This window comes from Pelodiscus sinensis, chromosome 13 (assembly GCF_049634645.1).
Source record: "Pelodiscus sinensis isolate JC-2024 chromosome 13, ASM4963464v1, whole genome shotgun sequence".
NCBI lineage: Eukaryota > Metazoa > Chordata > Testudines > Trionychidae > Pelodiscus > Pelodiscus sinensis.
Genome location: NC_134723.1, coordinates 14790557 through 14812514, shown reverse-complemented (window position 1 = coordinate 14812514; position 21958 = coordinate 14790557). Strand labels below are relative to the sequence as shown.

General features: G+C 43.8%; 1 protein-coding gene across 4 annotated transcripts in view; it reads right to left on the bottom strand.

Annotated features, from left to right (window-relative positions):
• Positions 1–21958, bottom strand: part of CHM (CHM Rab escort protein) — a 232045-nt gene that overhangs the window by 125329 nt on the left and 84758 nt on the right. For all 4 annotated transcript variants that reach the window (XM_075940750.1, XM_075940754.1, XM_075940753.1 and 1 more), the window contains exons 5-8: positions 17558–17942; positions 9639–9755; positions 6506–6626; positions 2676–2901 (exon numbers count right to left, since the gene is read on the bottom strand). In XM_075940750.1, coding sequence (XP_075796865.1) covers positions 2676–2901; positions 6506–6626; positions 9639–9755; positions 17558–17942 — 849 coding nt within the window. The remainder of the gene's footprint in view (positions 1–2675; positions 2902–6505; positions 6627–9638; positions 9756–17557; positions 17943–21958) is intronic.

Genomic DNA, 21958 nt, shown 5'->3' with positions numbered 1-21958 from the left:
ATTGCTACGATTATCCTTCCAGCAGTGAGTGGCCTAAAAGCTGGAATCTTCTTAGAAGAGAAATTAAGAGTCCGTTGTTGAGATTAGAAAGGAGGAAAGTGACCATTGCAGTCTCAAAGGAATTAATGGCAAGAGACATGTAAAAATTACCACACTCAATGCAGCCTAAGCGACAACTCACATTTATAGAAAACACACTCTCAGATACAGACCCCTCTGGTGGTGGTATACTAATAATTACTATTTACATAATTTTTACTTTAAATGGACAAGTTATTTCTTTAGCACCCTGAGTCTATGTTTGAAATTGTAAATAAAATATCCACAACAGACATGGAGATTTACCCTACAGACCAACGACAATTCTTCATTGTGTAGAATATAGTAGGGCCCTACCAAATTGTTACAGGTACTGTAAACCCAACAAGGGATTTTAGGGGGTCACTAAACTATTACAGACGGGTTGCAGGATTACCACACTCACTTCTGTGATGTCTGAAGAAGCTGGAGGACGTTCCCCAAGGTGGATGTAGGTGTAATCTCCCCAGTTGCTAGGAGGACCACAAATGAGAGCTCCTAATTGCTAGTCAGACTCAGGGCGAATGGTAGATTAATGCATGGACCTGGGGGCCTGTGCAACATGAAAAATGGGCGCCTTAGTCCTGGCAGAAGTCATTGGGTGGAAGCCTCAAGACCCAGCAAGCACTGTGGGAGGTAAAGCTTCAAGCTAGGGTGCCCTGAGTCCCAGCAGGAGTCATGGAGTAGGAAGAGGATAGAAGCCAGGTGCTCAGGGAGACACTGTGAAGGGGCAAAAACTCCAGAAGATGGTATCCCCCTTGAATCCAAACAGGAGCCACATGGGGTGGAAGCCCTGAATCATAGGTGAATCTGTGGGATGGGGCAGCCCCTAGCCCAAGTTCCTGAGCCCAGACAGGAGCTGAAGAGGTGGAAGTCCTGAGCTCCATCTGGGGCCCAGGTGCTCCACAACCCCAGCAGGAGTTGCTGGGAGGGGACAGCAGCCCAGGTGCTCAGACCCTGGGCAAGAATTGCAGCAGAAGAGAAGGGAGGGGAGGGGAGGGGAGGGGAGGAGAGGGGGTTGCAGCAGCAGCAATCCCAGATCTTAAGCATCCTAAGCCCCAAGCAGGAGCCATGAACGGGGGCAGGAAGCAGAAGTTCCAGAGCTTGAGCGCTCCTGCAAACATTGCAGGGGATGTGAGGTGGCAGCCTCAAGCCCTGGCTGGAGCCTGGGGGAGAGCACCCAGCCCTAGCAGGAACGGGGATGGGAGGAGAGGGCAGCAGCAGTCCAGAGTCACCATGAAAGCTGTAGGCAGCAGCAGCAATCCCCAGCCTCAGTGCCCCTTATCTGGGCAGGAACCCAAAGCCAAGCTCTGGGGCTGCTGCAGCACACAAGTGGCCTCTCTTCTGTGCTGCACATGGAGGTGTGTCTGATCTGCTTCCAATAAAATACAAGTAGGGGAAGGAGAAGCCCTGTCTCTCGCCAGCCCATCAGATTTCAGGATAATCAGGTTACACAGGGCAGGGCTAATTTTCCCGATTGTAACATGTTTTCCACAGCTGTGAAATTGGTATGCCCTACCTATTGGGCTAGTCTGCTTGTTTGCCTCTATCTTTCCTTTTGGGTTTCTTATTTTCATATGGGTTTGATTATTTGTTGTATTATAGTAGGCTACAATAGATCTATAGGTTTATATTAGAGTATGTTCTGGCCAGAATGCAAGGGATTTACATTTTATATGTTGAGTTAAGGCAAGATCAGCATATTGTGTTTGGGACCTTTTACCTAAATAGACAGAAAACGAGCTAAAGCAAGGGAGGGGTACCTTTTTTGGGTTGGGGAGCCACTGAATCACAGAAAAAACTATCTGGGGAAAAAAAAAACCCATACACCTCACCCTCACTGACCAACCCCTCAAATGAGGGGGGGGGGGAGGAGAAACATCACAGTGGTGGCCCCCAACTAAGAAGCAGAAAAAAAGACCTTCACCTTACTTCCCTCAAGTTCCACCCCAGAGCCAAGGGAGACGGGGGCTAACAGATTTTGAGCACCCCACCTCAGACTCTGGAGTGGGGCCAAAAATGAGGGATTCAGAGTGCGCGAGAGTGGGGCTGCCAAGGAGTGGGCTGGAGTGGGGATGTGGAATATGGGCAGAAGGTAGGGCGCAGGGTCCGGGAGGGAGGGTGCAGGAGCAAGCTGAAGATACGAGTGCAGGGTGTGGAAGGGGGTGGAAGAGGAGGCTGTGGGTATGGGCTGGGCAGGAAGAGACAGGAATCTTAATGGCTCAGTACTCAAACCAACAACCTCTGAATAGTCTTGTTGTCCTATAAGCCCAAGCTGTGTTTAGTCCCAGAAAGGGCCACCTGATGCTGAAACCCATTTTGGTTCTTGCACTTTTCCAATCAAGGTGAGAAAAGTTTGAACTGAGCATATAGACTTCCCACCTTTGGGAAAAAGAAGGTTGGGGGAAGGGAGAATCTAATAATAGGGGCAGCTGCCAGACACCGGGAGACCCTCTCCTCCCTTATCACTTATGATGCCCACTGGAAACAACCCCAGTTTAGGGGGGATACAATCTGTCCAAGTTTACAAAAATTCATTTAGCATTAGATTATCAAATATTGTTACTTACTACAACAAAAAAAGAAGTCCTGCTTACCTGCAGAAGCATTGTGGGATCTCTCCTTGACCATACAAAGGAAATAAAAAGGGTGTATTGCCATACCGGCCAAGACACTGAAGAAATTTTTTTGTTGCCTTGAGCCCATCTATGGTGCCACTGTCAGCCTCCGATACCATTGCAATAGAATGTAAAATAAAGTGCTGCAAGTTAGATGTTAACTTCTGGGTTTTCAAGTACTCTGAAAATTTATATTCCTTGTAATCTGTTACAAAAAAAATACAAATTATGTAAAGGATGCAGTTTAACACAGAAATGTCTCTCATTGTACAATTCCAATGAAAATAAACATTCTTACATTTAAATATTTTTAAAGATGAACACAAAAAGAAAATATTACATTTTAGTAATGACAACTTAATATTCCAATAGGTCTCAATCGAAATGGGTAAGCCAAAGTGAAGAAAATTATAAATGGACTGTCAGGTTTGACTCTGAATTAAAAAAATAATCTCATAAAAAATTAACTTTTGAGAGAGACAGAAATCCATTGCCTGTGAAGTGACTCCACTAGTTTGACAGGTTTTAGGAGAACAGAGTAGTAGTGACATACCTAAAAATGTTTTCATCTACTCAGTGTAATTCTATTAATTTTAAACATGCATTTTGTACCATTTAGCTATTTCTATTAGAGATGCAGTTTTTTACCAAAATAATTAAATTGGTACAATCCATAGTATGAACAATTACATCAGCATAAAGGTGCCTTAAGCTTATAAGGGAAAAAGATAAGCTTAAGTGGGATGAGGCATCTTAAAACCAGTATAATTGCATCAGGAGATAAGGTGATCATCAGGAGATGGGGGTGCTGTAACACTTTAATTATATGGATGTAGTTAAAATATACAAGTCCATAAAACAGTTTTTTAATCCTGAATGCAAAATACATTGAATATATTGTAAATGGCTGACTTTTTTTTTTTTTTTAAAGCAAGACTGAGTGGACATGGGATTTACGAGGCAATGAAGAGTGGATGATTAGGATTTATTTTCCTTTTTAAATTATTACTGATGCATTTGTAGGTACGCAAGTCCTTAAGGGTATGTCTACACTACCACCCTAGTTCGCGCGGCACGGAGTGCGCACTAGCGGACATTTAAAAATGGCGGCACCCGACTTTATGCAAATGAAGCCCGGGAAATTCAAATCCCGGGCTTCATTTGCAACTCCGGTTGCCTATATTACCACCCTAGTTCGAACGAGGGTGGTAGTGTAGACATACCCTAAGAAGCTATCTGCAACACTTTTCCTGTTTAGAATAGGAAACTTAAATATTTTGCTAAGTTCAATTACTATTGTTAATAATTTTTTCTTTTTCTTTTACATGACACTCACTATATTTCAGCTACTTAAATCTTTCTTAATTAAGAAATCTTTTCTCTTAGGCTTTTTTCATCATTTCAAACTTTAGGAATATAATTCAAACACTTCCTACAACACCTAATACTACAAATAGATATGTAGCCGTGTTAGTCTGATCTTGCTGAAACAAAAGAAAGGTATGTGCAGCACTTTAAAGACTAACAAGATGGTTTATTAGGTGATGAGCTTTTGTGGGCCAGACCCACTTCCTCAGATCAAATTCTGGAAGAGAATTGGCATGACCATATATACCAAAGGAATACAATGAAAAAAAGTGAACACATTATAAAACTGATAAATCAGATAATAAATAATAATAATAATAATAATACAAAAGTATAATTTCTCTATGAGCTTCAGCCACTATTTTATAACAAATATATTTACTACTTATGTACAGCCATACAGCAAATGATCAAATACCTTTTTAAAATAAAGACAAAAAAAGAAATGTAGTATGTGTCAGCCTCTCTCTATTTTAGGCTTCCTACATCATATTACATTTTAGAGAAAAGGCTTTTAAAAAAAATCACTGCCATGCACTACCCATTAGAAGTATGCCCTCCCCAATGAATGTAATAGTCTCAAGAGGAACAGCTTTAAAGTTCTGAAGACTTTCAAATTTGTTCAACTTAGCTAAAACTATATCCAATTATTCCAAAGACTGCTTTAAAATCTGGTAACAAAGTCTGTAACCATCTCTGGAAGTAAAATAAATCTAATGTCATGCTAGCATATGAATCAATGAATTGCATCTAAAATTGATGTGGTGTCTCCTTTTTTGTACCTAATAAATTTTCTAAACATCACCTATATTCTCTCTCTGAGCACCTCTATTTCTTCCACCAGTAGCAAACCTGAAATTGCCTGTAATCTATAAAGCACTTTGGCCTAATGAGTTTTTACCTTCAAGATCTATCAGAGTTCATCACTAGTCCATCACATACTTCTCTCTGCTGGTTTTATCATTTCATTATCTATATTGACCAATTCTCTTTTCTTCTGGCAAGCACTTGGTATCATGCCGCTATAATTTCTGCCACCAACCCAATGGTTCTATTCAGCCAAAGCAACTCCAAATTCAGTTACACTCCCTTAAACATATTCCAATGCTGTGACTAACATCTTCAAATATTTTCTTTGCCCTTTTACATGTTCTGTCATCTATTAAGATACCTGAATTCTTCAATCTCTGTATTATATTTTCTACAGATTTTCTAAATCAGCCCCTAACTTTAAATGGTACAGTATGCCTCAGGCAAACTATTCTCTCATTCCTTTGACATCTTCAGTAGCTTCCAATAGACTCAAAATCCAATCCAATCCAAATTAGCCTTAAAGTTCATAGTTTTCTTTAGGCTCAGTTCCCTTTTCTTTGACTACTATCCACCTTTTCCTAAAGCACCTGATTCAACTTTACTGAGATCTGGTCTTCGTTTTCCTCTCTGTGTAACACCAGTGTTGGGGGAGTACTCACTGCTTGCTCTCCCAGAACTGCCCCCAGATATAGAATTAAAACATCCTTTTAGAGCTTAAGACTGACTTATTGTATGGTGGTTTATGCCAGTTTATTAAAGGCATTTAAAAAAAGATGTATGCACTATCCAAAAAAGAAAGGAAACCACGTGTATCATACTGTGATAGCAATTACCTCAGTGAAAAAATATAGGATGAATCTCTAAAATCCAAGATTCTCCAGTCCAGTAGCAACTGTGGTCCAACATGACCACAGATGTTTCAGGATCAGAGGGTCCTGTTATACTGCGGAGAGGTGGGGGCTCAAGAGCCAGTGCACTGCTCAGCTGGACTGTGAGGGAGGAGCCAGGAGCCGGAAGGTGCAGCTCAGTTGGTTTGCAAGGGGGAGGCAGGAACTGGCATGCGGCTCAATTGGGCTGCGAGGGGGGAGCCAGGAGCCAGTGTGTGGCTCAGTTGGGCTGTGGGGGCAGGGAGCAGGAGCCAGCACGCAGCTCAGCTGGGTTGTGGGAAGTGCGAGGGCAGGAGCCAGCATGCAGCTCAGATGGGCTGCAGTGACAGCCAGAAAGTCCGGTTTGGGGTGAGGGGAGAACACAGAAGGGGAGGGGCCAGCAGCAGGGAGCCTGAAATGACCTCCCCTTGTCTGGAAAAATCCCTCATCCAGGATCCAGGTTGGGTGCTGAGGTCCAACCTGTAATTATTTTATTACATTTTGCTAACCAGCAGTAATATTCAATCTCCCCTTTGCACCCCCAAAAAAGAAAAAAAGAAACCCACCAAGTGAAATTGAGAGAGATAAAGGACAGAGTTTGAGAATGAGAATTTAATATGGAAGTGAAAAGGGCAGGAAAAGATCAAAACATACTTTGAAACAGAAAAAATAAAAGTTAATAGAGTGAAAGTGCACGAGTATCAAAACTACAGGTAACTGAATGCACACAGAGCTGAGTAACTTTTTAGTGAAATGCACTACCTTCATATTCATTGGGATGTTGTTCATAGTCCAAACAAAATGTCAAAAATTTCATTAGCATTCTTTTTTCCACCATAGTGAGCTGTCTGCTGTTGAAGACATCTGCCCTGGAACAAGGTACCTGGAAAATAACATTTCAGAAGTTTTTCAAAGGGAGTGTCACGGGGCAGACTCACCGCTATGGCGCCGCCTGCCAGTAGTCCTAGGTCTTAGCTCATTAGACCTCAGGGTGCCTCCCTCTGGTTGGTGTCTTCCCGTGTCCTCACTCCACACTCTTCATTCTGGACCCATGTCGCTCCTGGACCACAGTGTCCTCTTCAGGACACTGTCCTCCAGCAGAGCCCACTCCAGTGACTCTCAGACCCCTTCCAGTGTGTGTGGGTGTTTTATCAGTAATCCTGTCTCTGCACTCTGGGGTCCTCCCCTCCCGGGGAACCCCCAATTCCCCTATACCCACCTTGCCTCAGTGACCCACTGCCAGTCTTCATCTAGACCCTTCCTCAGGGGCAAACTGCAGTCTGCAACAGCCACTCACCATTGGCAAGGGGGTGTGGACCTATTTCTATCCTGGCTGCCCCCATGCAGCCCTAGTACTCTCAGCCCTTACTTTAGGCCCTGTAGCCTGGGAGCGAGGTCAGGTCAGCGCTCCTCCACCCTGCCTGCCTCTCCCCAACACTGCTCTGTCTTGGGAAGCCTCCAAGCTTCCTTAGCAGCCAGGTCCTTCCTGCTCCCCCACTAGAGCAAGTGCCTCTCCCTTCCTCCCTCTGGGAGCCCTTATTTAGAGAGCCTCCACCTGTGTCCTAATTGGCAGTATCTGCCTCAGTGTGGCCTTTGCTCTCAGCCCTCTCCCAGGGTATGTCTACACTACACTTTCATAGGCGCTACACTAGCGCTCCGCTAGTTCGAACTTAATTCGAACTAGCGGAGCGCTTAGTTCGAACTAGGTAAACCTCATTGCACGAGGACTAAGCCTAGTTCGAACTTACTAGTTCGAATTAAGGGCTGTGTAGCCCCTTAATTCAAACTAGTGGGAGGCTAGCCCTCCCCAGGTTTCCCTGGTGGCCACTCTGGGCACCACCAGGGAAACTCGTATGCCCCCCTCTCGGCCCCGGACCTCTTAAAGGGGCAAGGGCTGGCTACGGTGCCCGTGCCAGGTGCAAGCCTGCCAGAACCCAGCCAGCAGACCCTGCACCTGGCACGCCATGAGCCAGCCACCTGATACCCCCCAGCCCTCCGCCTCTTCCCGGGACCAGGCTGGCGGCTCTCGGGAGCCTGGCCAGGACCACAAGAGGCGGGCACCCGCCTGGTCTAGTGCAGACATCGTGGACCTCATCCACGAACTCCGCACTAGGCACAGTAAAGTGGCCGTCTAGAGCAGGAGAGCTGCCAGCCTGGCCACCCAGGAGCAGGTTTGCATGAAAATCAGGGTTGTCCACTGAGACCCCCGACCCTGAGCCCTGAGCTTAGAATGGCCGTACTGGGTCAGACCAAAGGTCCATCTAGTCCAGTAGCCTGTCTGCCGACAGCAGCCAACCCTAGGTACTCTGGAGGGGATGGACCAAAGACAGTGACCAAGCCATTTGTCTCGTGCCATCCATCTCCAGCCTTCCACAAACTTTGGGCAGGGACACCATTTCTACCCCCTGACTAATACCACTCCATGGACCCAACCTCCATGACTAGATCTAACTTCTCTTTAAACTCTGTTCTAGTTCTAGCCTTCACAGCCTCCTGCAGAAAGGAGTTCCACAGGTTGACTCTTTGCTTTGTGAAGAACAACTTTCTGTTACTAGTTTGAAGCCTGCTACCCATTCCTTTCCTTTGGTGTCCTCTAGTCCTTCTATTATGGGAACTAATGGAGAACTTTTCTTTATGCACCCTCTCCACCCCACTCGTGCTTTTATAGACCTCTATCATATCCCCCCTCCGTCTCCTCTTCTCTAACTGAAAAGTCCCAGTCTCTTTAGCCTCTCTTCATATGGGACCTGTTCCAAACCCCTGACCATTTTAGTTGCCCTCCTCTCTCCCAGTCTCTCTCTTCCCCTCTCCCACCTCTTTTTCCCAGTCTCCCCCACTTTTGTTCAATAAAGAGAGATTCTATTTTCGAACACACGTGTCCTTTATGTTGTACATCAGGAAGGGGGGCTAGGGAAGGGTAAGTGGAAGGAGGTGAGGGAGGAATGGGGTACGCGCCCCCGATGGGGAGGACTGGGCTGGCTCTGCGGGCTTCTCGGGGTGGAAGTTCTCCTGCAGCCCCCTGATTGGCCCCTCCCCCCGGGATGGCAGCCTGTGGCTAGTGCAGCCGGGATGATGGCCGAGTGCTGTAATGTTCCGCGTGTGGGCACTCAGGGCACTCCAAGCCAGGACTGCTTTGCAAGCAGGGAACCCTGAGAACTGTCTGTCCGGGGTGGGGGTCGGGTCCCTTTAAGCACAGCCCTCGGCTAGCCTGAGACAGCAGCTCCACGCTCTAAGTCCTCATCTGATGCCCTGCCGGCACTGCTTCCGGCCATCCTTAACCTCTGTTCAGGGTCCACTCTGTGTGGACATGCTAGTTCGAATTAGCAAAACGCTAATTCAAACTAGTTTTTAAGTCTAGCTGCGCTAATTTGAATTAGCTTAGTTCGAATTAACTAATTTAGTTAGTTCGAATTAGCGCTGTAGTGTAGACATACCCCCAGGGCTGGGTTTTACCCTTAATGGCTCTGTGATGGGGCATTTGCCCCACACTGGCAAGAAAGGGAAAAGAATCACAACTCATATTTCAATTCTTAGGACCATGGCATTTCCCACCAAACCAAAAGCATGACAGATCAAATGTAACATTGTAGTCTGAAAACTTAAAATAAGCTCTTCTCTGAGATCTAACTGCTGAGTTGATAATTTGACCTCATCTTAAGGTCTAATTCAGTAGACTACACAATTCTACATGACTTCCAGCTGAACAATTCCCTAACATTTAATTTATGATGGGAGCAAATAGAAGTACTTGCTTATCACTGCCAGAAAGCGAACAGACATTTTCCAGGAAAAATAACAGCAAAAAGTTGCAAAATCTCTCATTAATATCAACTTCATCTCATTCATATTTAAGAAAGGTTACATTGAATTTGTATAGTGCTTTGTTCTACAGTACCTGCTCCACTCTTCCTTCCTGAAATGCAAGAATCCTGGTGACATTTTTGAACTCTGCATATCTGCTAACGTTAGACTTAGTTAGAAGATCAATTAACAGTCCCCGGGAATAGAGCAGCTGTACAAAACAAAAAAATAAAATAACTGAGGATAAAAAAAAACAAGAACTTCCATCAAAATCAAACAATTACCTCAGTAGTATCAGATTTATAGGATCTTTTACATAATTGCCTAAAAATAAGTACTGTGAAATAGAAGGATATGAAGAAATACAAAGATACCAAAATAAAACAATGTTTTGTCAGTGAGAGGAATGAGACACACAAAAATAGCTGAAGAATAGTATCCCAGAAGAAAATATGTTCCTACCTCATAGTGATATGGTTTTAATGGTTTGGTGAAATCACCATACTGTATCTCTTCTGTACTACATGAGGTACAGAATATCTGAGGTGTGTCAGGTAATACTGCTCTATGATTTCAATAAAGGGTTGTGGTCATTCCTTTGTGTTCTGTCTGTCTTTCAACATCACCAGAATGGCTACGGAAATGGTCTTCTGCTCTAGTCACTAGGGATTTGAAGGATCCAGTCCAACATCATTTTTTCTCTCTTCCAAGCCTCTAGGAAGGTGGAAGGTCTTATCTACTTATCTTTATATTGGTGATTATTGACCCCTTTTCTGGCTCCAAGTCCATCATCTTCTATCCCTCCCCGCATTTTAGGCTTACCTTTCTGATTCCTTAGAATCAGATGATTCTAAGATGCTTCAGGTGGTCCTCGAGTCCAGCCTCCTGCCCAAAGCAGGACCAACCCTAATTAAATCATCCCAGCCAGGGCTTTGTCAAGCTAGGACTTATGCATAGCAAGCCAACAGTGCAAAAGTCAACATGCTCAAGCATGAGCAAATGATTTTTCTTCTTTTAAATTCTCCCTTCCCTCCTGCCATCATGACCGAAACCTTGCTTTACAATTCAGATCCATAACTTTGGCATCATCTTAAATGTAACTCTCTCTCTAGATCCACACAGCAAGACCATATCTTACGCCAGTTTAGCACCCAGCAAAATTGGACTCTATCTCTATCAGGACCTCTACTAACATAATGTTAATAATTACCTATTTAGTATAGCATTGTTATTTTCTACAGAAGAGGCTATGATCTCATTTAAAGTTGACCACACATTTGTCCTAATTTACTTGTATTTTCATGCTGTTAAAATACCAATGAAACTTGAAGCCTAAATTACAATTACATTTCTCTAGGAATACACTGTAAAATAATAGAAACAATTTCAAGTTTCTTTCCTTTTTCCCCTTTTCTGAAGATCAACTTATGGACGGTTTTGGTTACCTTATTTTATGTAAGTACAGTAAACTTCTGATAATCCGGCACCTTTAGGACCCAGGGGGTGCCAGATTATCGGATATGCTGGACTATCAGAAGGGGGGGGCTATGAGGGATCTGGGGTGGGGTGTGGGGGATGCCACCCCACACCCCTCATTGTCCCCTCTTCCGATAGTCCGGCTCGGCCCCAGGCATCCCCAATTCAGCCACTGCTGGTCAGTTTCAGCAGTGGCTGACTTGGGGACGCCTGGGGCAGAGCAGCTGGGATGCTGCCGGGTTGGTCCCGCAGCCCTGAGGGGCAGCGCTACCAGACCAACCCAGCAGCACCCCAGCTGCTCTGCCCCCGGCTTCCCCGATTCAGCTGCTGGTCAGTTTCAGCAGCAGCTGAATCGGGGAAGCGGGGCGCAGAACAGCTCCAATTGTCCGGCTGCCCGGAACACTTCCAGGTTCCCGATGGTACCGGACCATCGGGAGTGCCAGATCAATGGAGTTTTACTATAATTGCCAATCCCTCCCCCCCGGACCCCTTGTATCAGAAATTTTCAAGTCACTTAGTGTAAGGGTGAATTTTCCTTTATATGCAAGATATACAGGCCCTTACTAATGCAGACATTAACTTTAATTTTCCATATTTTAAAAAAGTTTATGTTAAGATTTAACAAGTAGCTTTTGAGGCAGCACTAAGCTTTGACAAAGCAAAATAACTCTTCATGCACTTCCCCAGCAAGGATGATAGATCTTTAGTTTTTTATTGTGGTCATGAGATCTCAAGGTCTTGAGAAAATGTGATCACAACGTATGTGAATGGATAAGGTACAACTTTTCTAAGTCAAAGTTATGACTAGGAAAGTGACCAGTCCTTGATTCAAAAGCCACATAGGAGTCCTGACTGTTCATTAGAATTATCCCAGTTCCCCTTACCTGAGTCAAGTCATCTTCTCGTTATTCCCCTGTTATTGGTTGGTTCGGACAAAGATACAGACTTGTGGATATGACAAAGAAGCAGTACCATACAAAGGAGGGCCCCGAAATGGACCAAAGGTCAGAATAACCGCACTTGACCAGGATTAGTTAATGCAACTGGGATGTAAAATGTCTGATACACTGGCAATTATCAGAGGGGTCTTGTGGGATGACATCAGCCTGAGCTTCACCCTTGAAAGATTAGGTAAACAATAAAGAAGTGGGCTATCCAAGGTCACTATAATGACAATCAGATGACTTATTTCCCTACTTTCTCTCCCATGAAAACTGGAGTCAATGACACCTCAGACCAACCAGTTGGCCAGAGGATGATGCTCACAAGCATGACTGTACCTGAGCAGTAAAGACAGGTCCCCCAAAATGCAGCTCCTAACCACCCCTGAAGTGCCTCAAAGCAAGCAAACTGAAGAAAAGACCTATTCATTTCCCCCCCCCCCCCCCCCCACGTAACTTATCTTTTTGTTTCCTTAATCACATACTTAAATGCCCATGCAGGAATGCCTGCCAGGAAAGACTTGTCAATTTTTTGAGGGGTGAGAGGATGGGAGCAGAGAATGTACGTGTGGCCAGTAAAAGTATGTCTATATAGCACAGTTACCCTCAGACTCTGGTGTAAGCCCAAGCCCCCTATAATCTACACACAAATCAGGCTGATTAAAACCAGAAAGCACTCAAGACTTGGGCCTGCAGTCCCACTGCAACTCAAATTTTGCAGTTTCAACATAGCTCAAGTAACTGACGCAAGATGAAAGGTCTATATGTAGTACTATATGAACACATTTGCCTGGCTGTGAGATCTGTCCAGTAAATGTAAACCCAGGTTTACAATTCAGTGTAGACACCCAACTATAGGCTTAGAAACACAATCCATAAACACGGGCCCAGCAGTCTCAGTTTACAATGCAGCACAGAGTAGGGACTGAACAAATAACCCTACTGGTGATGCTTACCAGTTAACTGGCACCTACATCTGCAGCCCTACATCTGCAGTCCACTGCACCGTGGGGAGTGGGATCCAGATACCCCATGCAGCAGGGTTGGAGGGCTAGGAGCAGAAACCGGCAGCTCTGCCAGCTGAAACAGCCCCCCTCGTGATCTCGGATAACAGGTTACACCTAAGGTTTAACCAGTTAACTGATTAATAGGGATTTTACATCCCTGGAACAGACATACTCTTAACACGGGGGTAGGAAACATTTTTTGGGTCAGGAGCCAGTGACCCACAGAGAAATCAGTCAGGAGCCACACACAAGTGAAAAGAAAAAAAAAAAAAAACCTCTCACAGATGTGGTGTCCAACTCAGAAAGACATTCCCCACCTTCCCCCTCGCACACCTGATCTTAGACAGGCCCAGGTGGCAGATTATTAAAGGTCGCCTGCGATATGTGAAGATTCCAATCTTAACCCCTATAATATCCGTAAGAGAAAGTAAGCCACAAAGTAAACTGCATAGAGACTGAACAATTTTCTTAGCCTATCATTGATGTTATATTAATTTTGTGATTTTATTACTGATTGTGCTCATGCAATAATTTGATTAATTAGAATCATAGGGTTGGAAAAGACTTCAGGAGGCCATCAAGTCTAACCCTCGGCTAAAAGCAGGACCAATACTAACTAAATTAACCCAGTCAGGGCTTTGTCAAGCTGAGACTTAAAAACCTCTAGGGATGGAGATTCCACCACCTCACTAGGTAACCCATTCCAGTGCTCCACCACCCTCCGACTGAAATAGTTTTTCCTAATATCCAACAAAGACCTCCCCCACTGCAACTTGAGGCCACTGCTCCCTGCTCTGCCATCCGTGACTACTGAAAACAGCCTCTCTCCATCCTCTTTGGAAACCCTCTTCAGGTAGTTGAAGGCTGCTATCAAATCCCTTCACTCTTCTCTTCTGTAGACTAAATAAGCCCAAATCCCTCAGCCTCTCTCCCTAAGCCATGTGCTCCAGCCCCCTAATATTTTTGCTAGCCTCTGCTAGACTATCTCCAGTGTGTACACAACCTTTCCGTAAGGAAAAGGAGGGCAGAGATGGACATACTACTTGAGATGTGGCCTCACCAGTGCCAAATAAAGGGAATAATCACTTCTCTAGATCTGCTGGAAAGGCACCTATTAATGCAACTGTTGTTCTTAAATTGTTTTCTTTTTCATTAAAGAATTTTAATTTGTATTATGGTTAACACCTTAATATGAATAATTTGATTTAATATCTTTCTCATATTATTTAGTGCTTTAGAGAGATATAATAAATAAGGAACTATAAAGTTAATGTTTTTGAATAAAAGTAAAAAAAAAAAAAAACCATGAAATTGATTTTCTCTGATCAAATGGTAATTAGGTAAAAGCAACCTTAAAGGAACTTTAAGTAAACATTATTAAAAACATTTGGCTCAGGTCCTCAAAAGCCCATTATTACTACACAGAGAATGTGGGTTCTCTGTATCATATATCTGGGTCTCAAAACTTTATCAATTGTTCTTTCCAAAATATAATTTGGCTATTCTTTCTTCTCTTGAGTAACAATGTGTTACTTATGTCTCTCCTCTATGGGTTAGATACCATATACCCCAAAATACACGTCCCCTCATTAAAAGGTTCCTGAAAGGTTTTCAAAACTTAGTCTCTGCTTTTGTTGCATTCAATTGGTGAATAAAGTTAGCCATAAAACCTTATAACCTGCTTACTTTTCTCTTTGTATAAGCTAGAAATTTATTGCACATTGTTGGGAATGTAACCACTAGCACATGATGGATTACCAAATTCAAAAAGTAATGCCCCACTGGAGAAAATTACATATCTAGTACTATCATTCTAAAAGTTTCGTGACCATGAGTGCAGAAATTTGCCAAGTTCCACAAGAGAGCAAAATCCTGGCTGCCATCTCAGATTTACATGTTCTGAGGAGTTAAATATCTGGAGTGAGTTTTAATGATTCAATTTCAAGATAAAGATCTATTGGAAGACTACAGAGGGCAGTGTGGGACAGTCTTAAATGATCTCAGTGCCAAACATTAAATGCTGTGATTTACTGTAGCCTTTTGTTGCCCTTACTTCATCTGGCTCCCTCTGCAAGAGCATTTCTTCTACCTTTATTCTGTCTCTTCCATTCCATTTTCACTTGTCCTACACTCTAAGTGGAGGTGCGGGGCCTGGAACAAGTCACCTATATGGTGGGCCCTCTCAACATTTTTTATACAAGAAATATCTGTTTACAGGAACTTCAAGGACAACTACTGGCTGCAGGTTAAATATTGATTAATGCCCAGTTGTAAAATTATAATCTTATATTGTAGCTTTTTTATAATTATAATGAAAGAGAACACTTTAACCTGGCTGGGCACTCATACCTGGATCTCAAAGTCACAGTGTTGTTTTAGGCCCATTTCACAAGCCAAATACACAGGAAAGGGTTGGAACTTAACTTCATTTACAAGTTTACTTTCTATCATAGAGTATGAATAAAGACATTGTCTGGCTAGCAACTGGTCCCTGCCCAGGAAACATTCACATGCTTAAATCACCCCTGCAAGCAGAATATATTTTTCAAAATCAAACTGCCACCATCTAGGACTCAAAAACTGTAGCACCCTTCAGGCATCTATTGCAAAACTCCTTGGCTGTGTCTACACTGGCATGAATTTCCGGAAATGCTTAAAACGGAATACTATTCCGTTTTCAGTTTTTCCGGAAAAGGAGCGTCTACATTGGCAGGCTGCTTTTCCGGAAAAGCCCTTTTTCCGGAAAAGCGTCTGTGGCCAATGTAGACGCGCTTTCAAGTAGGAATAAGAGATCCTCCGGAAAAGGGCTTTATTCCGGAGGATTGCGCCAGTCTAGACGCTTTTTTCCGGCTTTTCCCCAAGCCGGAAAAAAAGCGGCGGACATGTTTATTTAAATCCGCGGGGGATATTTAAATCCCCCGCGGATTTCCCTATTCTGAGTTACCTGCTTTGCATGACTATTCCGTTTTATGGGGCCAGTGTAGACGTAGCCTCTATGTTTAACAGAACAGAAAGAAACAGGTTTGGAGATTTGGGGAGCAAACTAACTCAGGGGTCCCTTGTTGCCCAGACCTGGAAGAGCAAGGACAGACCACGTCAGGCTGCTGGAATGGCATTAGGATCCTGCAGCAGTTAATTGCTGCTCAAGGCTGGGGGAACTATTGGAAAAAGAAATAAATGCAGTGGGGGGGGAGGGGAAGGGGAGTGTTGGGGAGGCTCGGGATTGAGCCTGCTGACAGCATCATCCCCTTCTACATTCCTCTGAAGTGTTGGGCCTGGGGTGGATGCTCCACTTTGTCTTATGGACAGGATGGCTCTGTCAACACTCCATACTAGCTATAGATCATTCTTGAGGAGTTTTTGTTCAATTGTTTCTCCTTTATCTGTATATGTCCTCCCAGAGATACTATTGAGACAGCTAGGTGCTTTCATGTGCCCACTGCCTGTCATTTACAAACTCAAGAAATCTGAGGAATTAGCATTATATGGAATATGTTTGCCAGTAGTGGCCTAGGCATTGACATACCTGACATAAATAACATACATGACATAAATGTGCTCGCTCGATAACATAATATTCTCTATTTTACCTACTATCAATTGATACTCATTAAATGTCATAATGAGCATATACTTGGGAAATCTGCATTTGATGTGTTGAGAAATATAGCAAATAAAATGAGTTTGTCATTTTAACTAAGAATTTAACATGTTATAATTTATTTTCCAGCTCCCAGTATTGAATAATAAAGTTAATACTTGGACTTTGAAAACACCTGCTTCACATACTATGGTTATGATTCAAAGCCCAGAGAAGTCAACATAAAAGCTCCCAACTGAGGGCTTTCTTACAGGTCTCAAGTAACTCTGTGCTCTAATTAAAAACAGTATCAGGGTAGGCATTCAGAACAATGATGAATACACACAGCTTCAATTAGCTTAGCTGTTATATTAAGGACTAATAGCATTTTATATTTTTCAATAGGAAGCTATTACAATTCATTGTCAATGGGATAAAAACTAAAAATTCTCTAATAAATACCTTTTATTAAAGAATGATTGCGGCTTAAAGGAGCATTTCCTTGGGTTCAGGAAAGCGTGCTTAAAATAGCATTACATATATACATACATATAAACATACATTCATACACACACACATACACACACACACACACTGATATGAAAAATTCATCTTGACAACATTGCATGTTCTCATTTAGATTAACTTTCGTTGCTAACTGTAGTTTTGTTCCTCTTTATCTAAAATATTCTGGTCAGAGAGCAATTTTAAACCTCTGACTTAGGCTCTCAATTACAGGGAAATATATTTTGATAGCTGTACTTCTGATCTGATACTCTTTGGTTTCTTTAGTTTAAAACACCCAGGCCTTTAAGACCACATATTGTGTTGTGACACTGAATAGACAGTCTAAAAGAAAGTATAACATGTACATTATTTTAGAGTACAAATTATCTTCTCCAATGATGCTATTATAATCACCTTGATTAACCCTTGAATGTCCAAAAAGCATATTCAATTTCTCTAGGGAAATACATGTATTTTATAAAGAAAGTCATTTAGTTCCTACCTTGGAAACTAAATCAATATTAAATCTCCTGCCTTCTATAACAATTTGTGTGTAAGTAATTTTCTTTGGCTCCAAGGCAGCAGTTTCTGCTGTTGATGCATTTTCCATTTTTCCTTTTTCCAAAGCAGACTCGTCAGAAGTTGCATCACAGAGGTTCTCACTCTCAGAGGTCATTTCTGCATCACTCCTTTCCGTCGCACTCTCTGGATCATTACACGTAATACTTTCAGGGGATACTTCACAGCTCTCAGGTCCTAGTGACTGGCTTTCCACAGGCTGGCACTCTTTTTCAGACCCTTGAGTAGCCTCACCATTATCAGAGACTCCAAAGGCAGACAGTTTTCGCAATGCACCAGCTTCATTAACATCTTCAGCTAAATCCTGACTGATGAAAATACAAAGAGAGTCTTTAAAACAGTCTTAAAACTGATCTTATTTCAAGCAACATTATGAGTTACTGCAAGAAATGGAAAACATCAGCACTCCTGTCATGAAAGCATTTAGATCCATCTGTCTAGTCCAAATCAGGTATCTAATTTGGATCAGCTCAACTACGCTGGTTCTCTTAGCTGTTGAAAAGTCTCAGCCATTAAGTCACTGAAGATATTTGAAAACCAAGAAATTTAAGACAAAGGGACTGGTCTCAGAATAATGTCTACTTGATTTTGAGTAAGAGCATTACGACCATGATTCTATCAAGTCTTCAGAAATAGAATTATGAAATGAAGTTCTGGCACATAAGAGCTTTCAGTATATGTTTTGGCCTAAATCGTGCCATCTGACCTAAGTAAACCAACCCTTATTCCAGAACTGAATCTCACTGAAGACCCATATGGGTAACATTTCAGATTCAGTATTCAATATACAAGCAATTTTATAAATAATGTATCAATAAAACCTTAATATAAATGATTAACGAATAGTTAATCAATTGTCATATTCTCATGGAATCCAATAAGTAACTTACACATTTACCATTTTTGATGTGCTCATACCCATCTATAATACATACTACTTGTGTTCATAACACACTTACAATATCTATTAATCATTTATTAACCTTTTATTAACCATGTGACACACAAATAACCATGTAATTTTCACAATCTATAGTCTGTAAACTCATTGGGGCCGAAGATTAAGTTCTACTCTTTCTTTGTACCAGTGTTATGCATACCTTGGACCTCTGTGTTTCCTACAAAATATGGCTCACCTCCACCCTTGCTTGGTTCTCCTGAAGGGCCATCCCTTGTCCAAGCAAGCAGAGAGCCTCTTTCTCCTAGCCTCCCTACTTTCAACAGTGGGCTATTGCTGTCATTAGGTTAACCCATCAAGCCCTTGGCCCCTGCTACAAGCTCATTCTGCTCACTATTCCTTCTTGGGTTGAGGATATGGTGGAACCTAGAAATATGTTTGCCAACTATCTCATCACATAAACCTAAACACTTTTGCCCTGCCCCCTGCTCTCCCCTTCCCTGAGGCCTAGCTCCTGTTCACTCCATCCTCCCTCCCTCGTTTGCTCTCCCCTATTCTCACTCACTTTCACTGGAATGAGGCAAGGGGTTGGGGTCTGGGCTCTGGGCCCAGGCTGAGAGGTTCAGAGTTCTGATCTGAGTCTGGAGACGGGAGTTAAGGTGCAGGAGGGGATATGAGGTACAGACTCTGGGAGGCATTTTGGGTACAGGAAGAGCTCATGCCTGGGGCATGGAATTTGGTGCATCTACACCGGGGTGGGCAAAAGCCACTCAGAGGGTTGCATCTGGCCCACCTTAGGCTTTGATCCAGCCCTTGAGACAATTATAGGCCCCGCCCCCCTAATTACAGGCCCTGCAGGGTTGGGGTGCAGGTGTCAGAAGAGGGCTCAGGGTTGTGGCAGGAATGTGGGAGAGGGTGCAGGGTGCTGTAGGGGTATGTGGGGAAGGCTCCAAGATGGGCTCAAGGCTGGGGCAGAAGGTTGAGGAATTGAGGTGTTAGAAGGGGTTAGGGCTCCAGCTGGGTGGTGCTTAACTTGGATGGCACCGTTAGTGGGGCAGTGAGGCTAAGCAGGCTCCCTACCTGCCTTGGACCCATGCCACTCCTAGAAGCAGCCTGCTAGTCCCTGTGGATGGCACATGCAGCCCCTGCCAGCAGGCGTCACGCCTGTAGCTCCTGTTGGCCACACTTTCCAGCCAACAGGAATCATGGAATCAGCTCTCGGAATAGAGGCAATATGAGGAACTCCCTTGCCCATACGCCGGGATCAGCAGGGACATACTGGACAGTTCAGGGAGCCGTGCAAGGCCAGGGTGGATAGGGAACCTGCCTTAGCACTGCTGTATGGCTAGACTTTTAGTGGTTTAAAATCTCCCAGATTGGCTTCAGTAGGCCTCAGAAATTAAGCCTGATTCTCCCTGAGAAACCAGGAGGGTTGGTAACCTTACCTAAAAACAGAATAGGAAAGATACAGAGAACACCAGTGCGCAGCAATGGGAAGATTGCTAGCAGAGAAAAGGCACAACTAGATAGGACACACAGATATCAAATTCCCAGTTTGTCCTTACCTCTCATTGGCCATAGATTTTTCCTCCTCAATATCTCCTGAATATCATCCCAAAAATTAGACACTCCGGTGATATTAACATAGGCTATGCCCTGTTTCCTCAATTATTAAAAGCTTCATTTTTTTAAAAAAAAGCAATATAATTCACTTATGAAGCAAATACAAACATAGAATCTAAGTTTAAAGGCATTCTGATGTATTTAATAATCAAGAAATCTCTCTATAAAACAGCTTTTCTTATGAGATGACAGAGTTAAGTCATCACTTCACTCTGTGTCCCACCTGCCTCCTCCCTCTCTCCCCCCTCAAGCCTGACCTTGCTGCTTCCCCTCGCCACTTACAATTGGTATTTTAAACCAAACCCCTACTCCCCTTCCTCTGCCCCCATGCCACCCCACCCGACTTTCAATGCCAAGAAACATGGCACAGTAGCCAGCAGACCCCACATGGCAGTTGTGACAGCACAGGGGCAAGAGGGTGCTAGGGACAGCATCCTATGGATGGATGCTAGGAGAAGGGCTCCCTGCTGGGCTTATGTTACAGCAGCCGGTTCTTGGGAGCTCCCCCATTGCCAGGCTCTTGGAGAGCCAGAGCGCGGTGACCAACCACCCGGAGTCCAGCTGCCCCCACAGAGACTCACCCCCATCTCCAGAGGCTGCACTTATCACAGCTACTGACGGGTGGATGGGCAGCCCTGGGATCTGTGGGCAGGGCTGGGGCAGTGAGCAGCGCACGTGGGACTGCACGAGGGCGAGGTTAGGACAGCAGCCCCCTTCGCTGCAGCTTTCCCCACCTCAGCAGGCTGCAGTCCTACCTGTGCCTCTCTATGCCCCATGAAAGGTAGGCAGGCACCCCACGCCTCCCCAGCTGCCAGAGTTAGAGTTGGGCCTGGTGCACACTGCGGCCGGGGGAGAGGGAAGTTAGAACTAGGAGGGAGAGAAGGGGCCCAGGCTGGTGGGGGAGGGGGAAGAGGTTGGAGAAGGGGCCTGGGCTGGAGGGGGGGAAGGAGAAGGGACCCGGGCTGGCATTGCTGCAGCCGGACCCTCCCCAGTGACCGGGGGAGGAGAGGGCTAAGTGCACAAAGCAGGAGGCACAGCCCCCTAGTAAACTTAAACAAAATAACAAAAGCAAGTCTTTCGTGCAGTTCTGATTAATCCATAATATGCCTGCCAGAAAGGGAAACCTCTGTTCTCTGACCAGGTTGCCTAAGTATCAAGTATTTTGCTTAGTCTTCCTTATTCTTATAATAAATATATTCTTTAAAATTTCCCTTATAGAGCAGAACTCCACTTTTAATCTGATCTGTGTTTTTTATCTTGGACTTCAATGAAGTCTACCTCAGCAACTAGTACTTTTGAACTTGGACTTTTAGTTTATGCTACCAACAGAGATGAATTAAATTAATGTCATTATAAGTGAAAGAAATTCAGCAACAATTTTGTATTATCTTTTTATCTTTCTACCACAAGACATTAAGGCACTGAATAAACATTTTAAGCTCCGCTGAAAACTAATGAACTGTGATTTTAAAGGTGATTGAGAAAGGTACAGTTTATAATCCCGCTGACTATCAATATATATGAAATTCCCCAAACGTCAAAGAGTATTCTGCACAAATTGCCAAAATAGAACAGAGATGGGGCACTTTGTCAAAGTCAGCATAGGAAGAAAAAGAAAAGTTACTCACTTCGTGCAGTAACAGAGGTTCTTCAAGATGGTTTTCCCTGTGGGTGCTGCACCTTAGGTCTTGCAGCGCCGTTGCGCATCTGCACAGAGATTTTCAGTAGCAGTGTCTTTCAGTGTGTCACATATGCATGGCAGACAGCACGCACAGTGCTGCTACCATGCATGCACAGCAACTG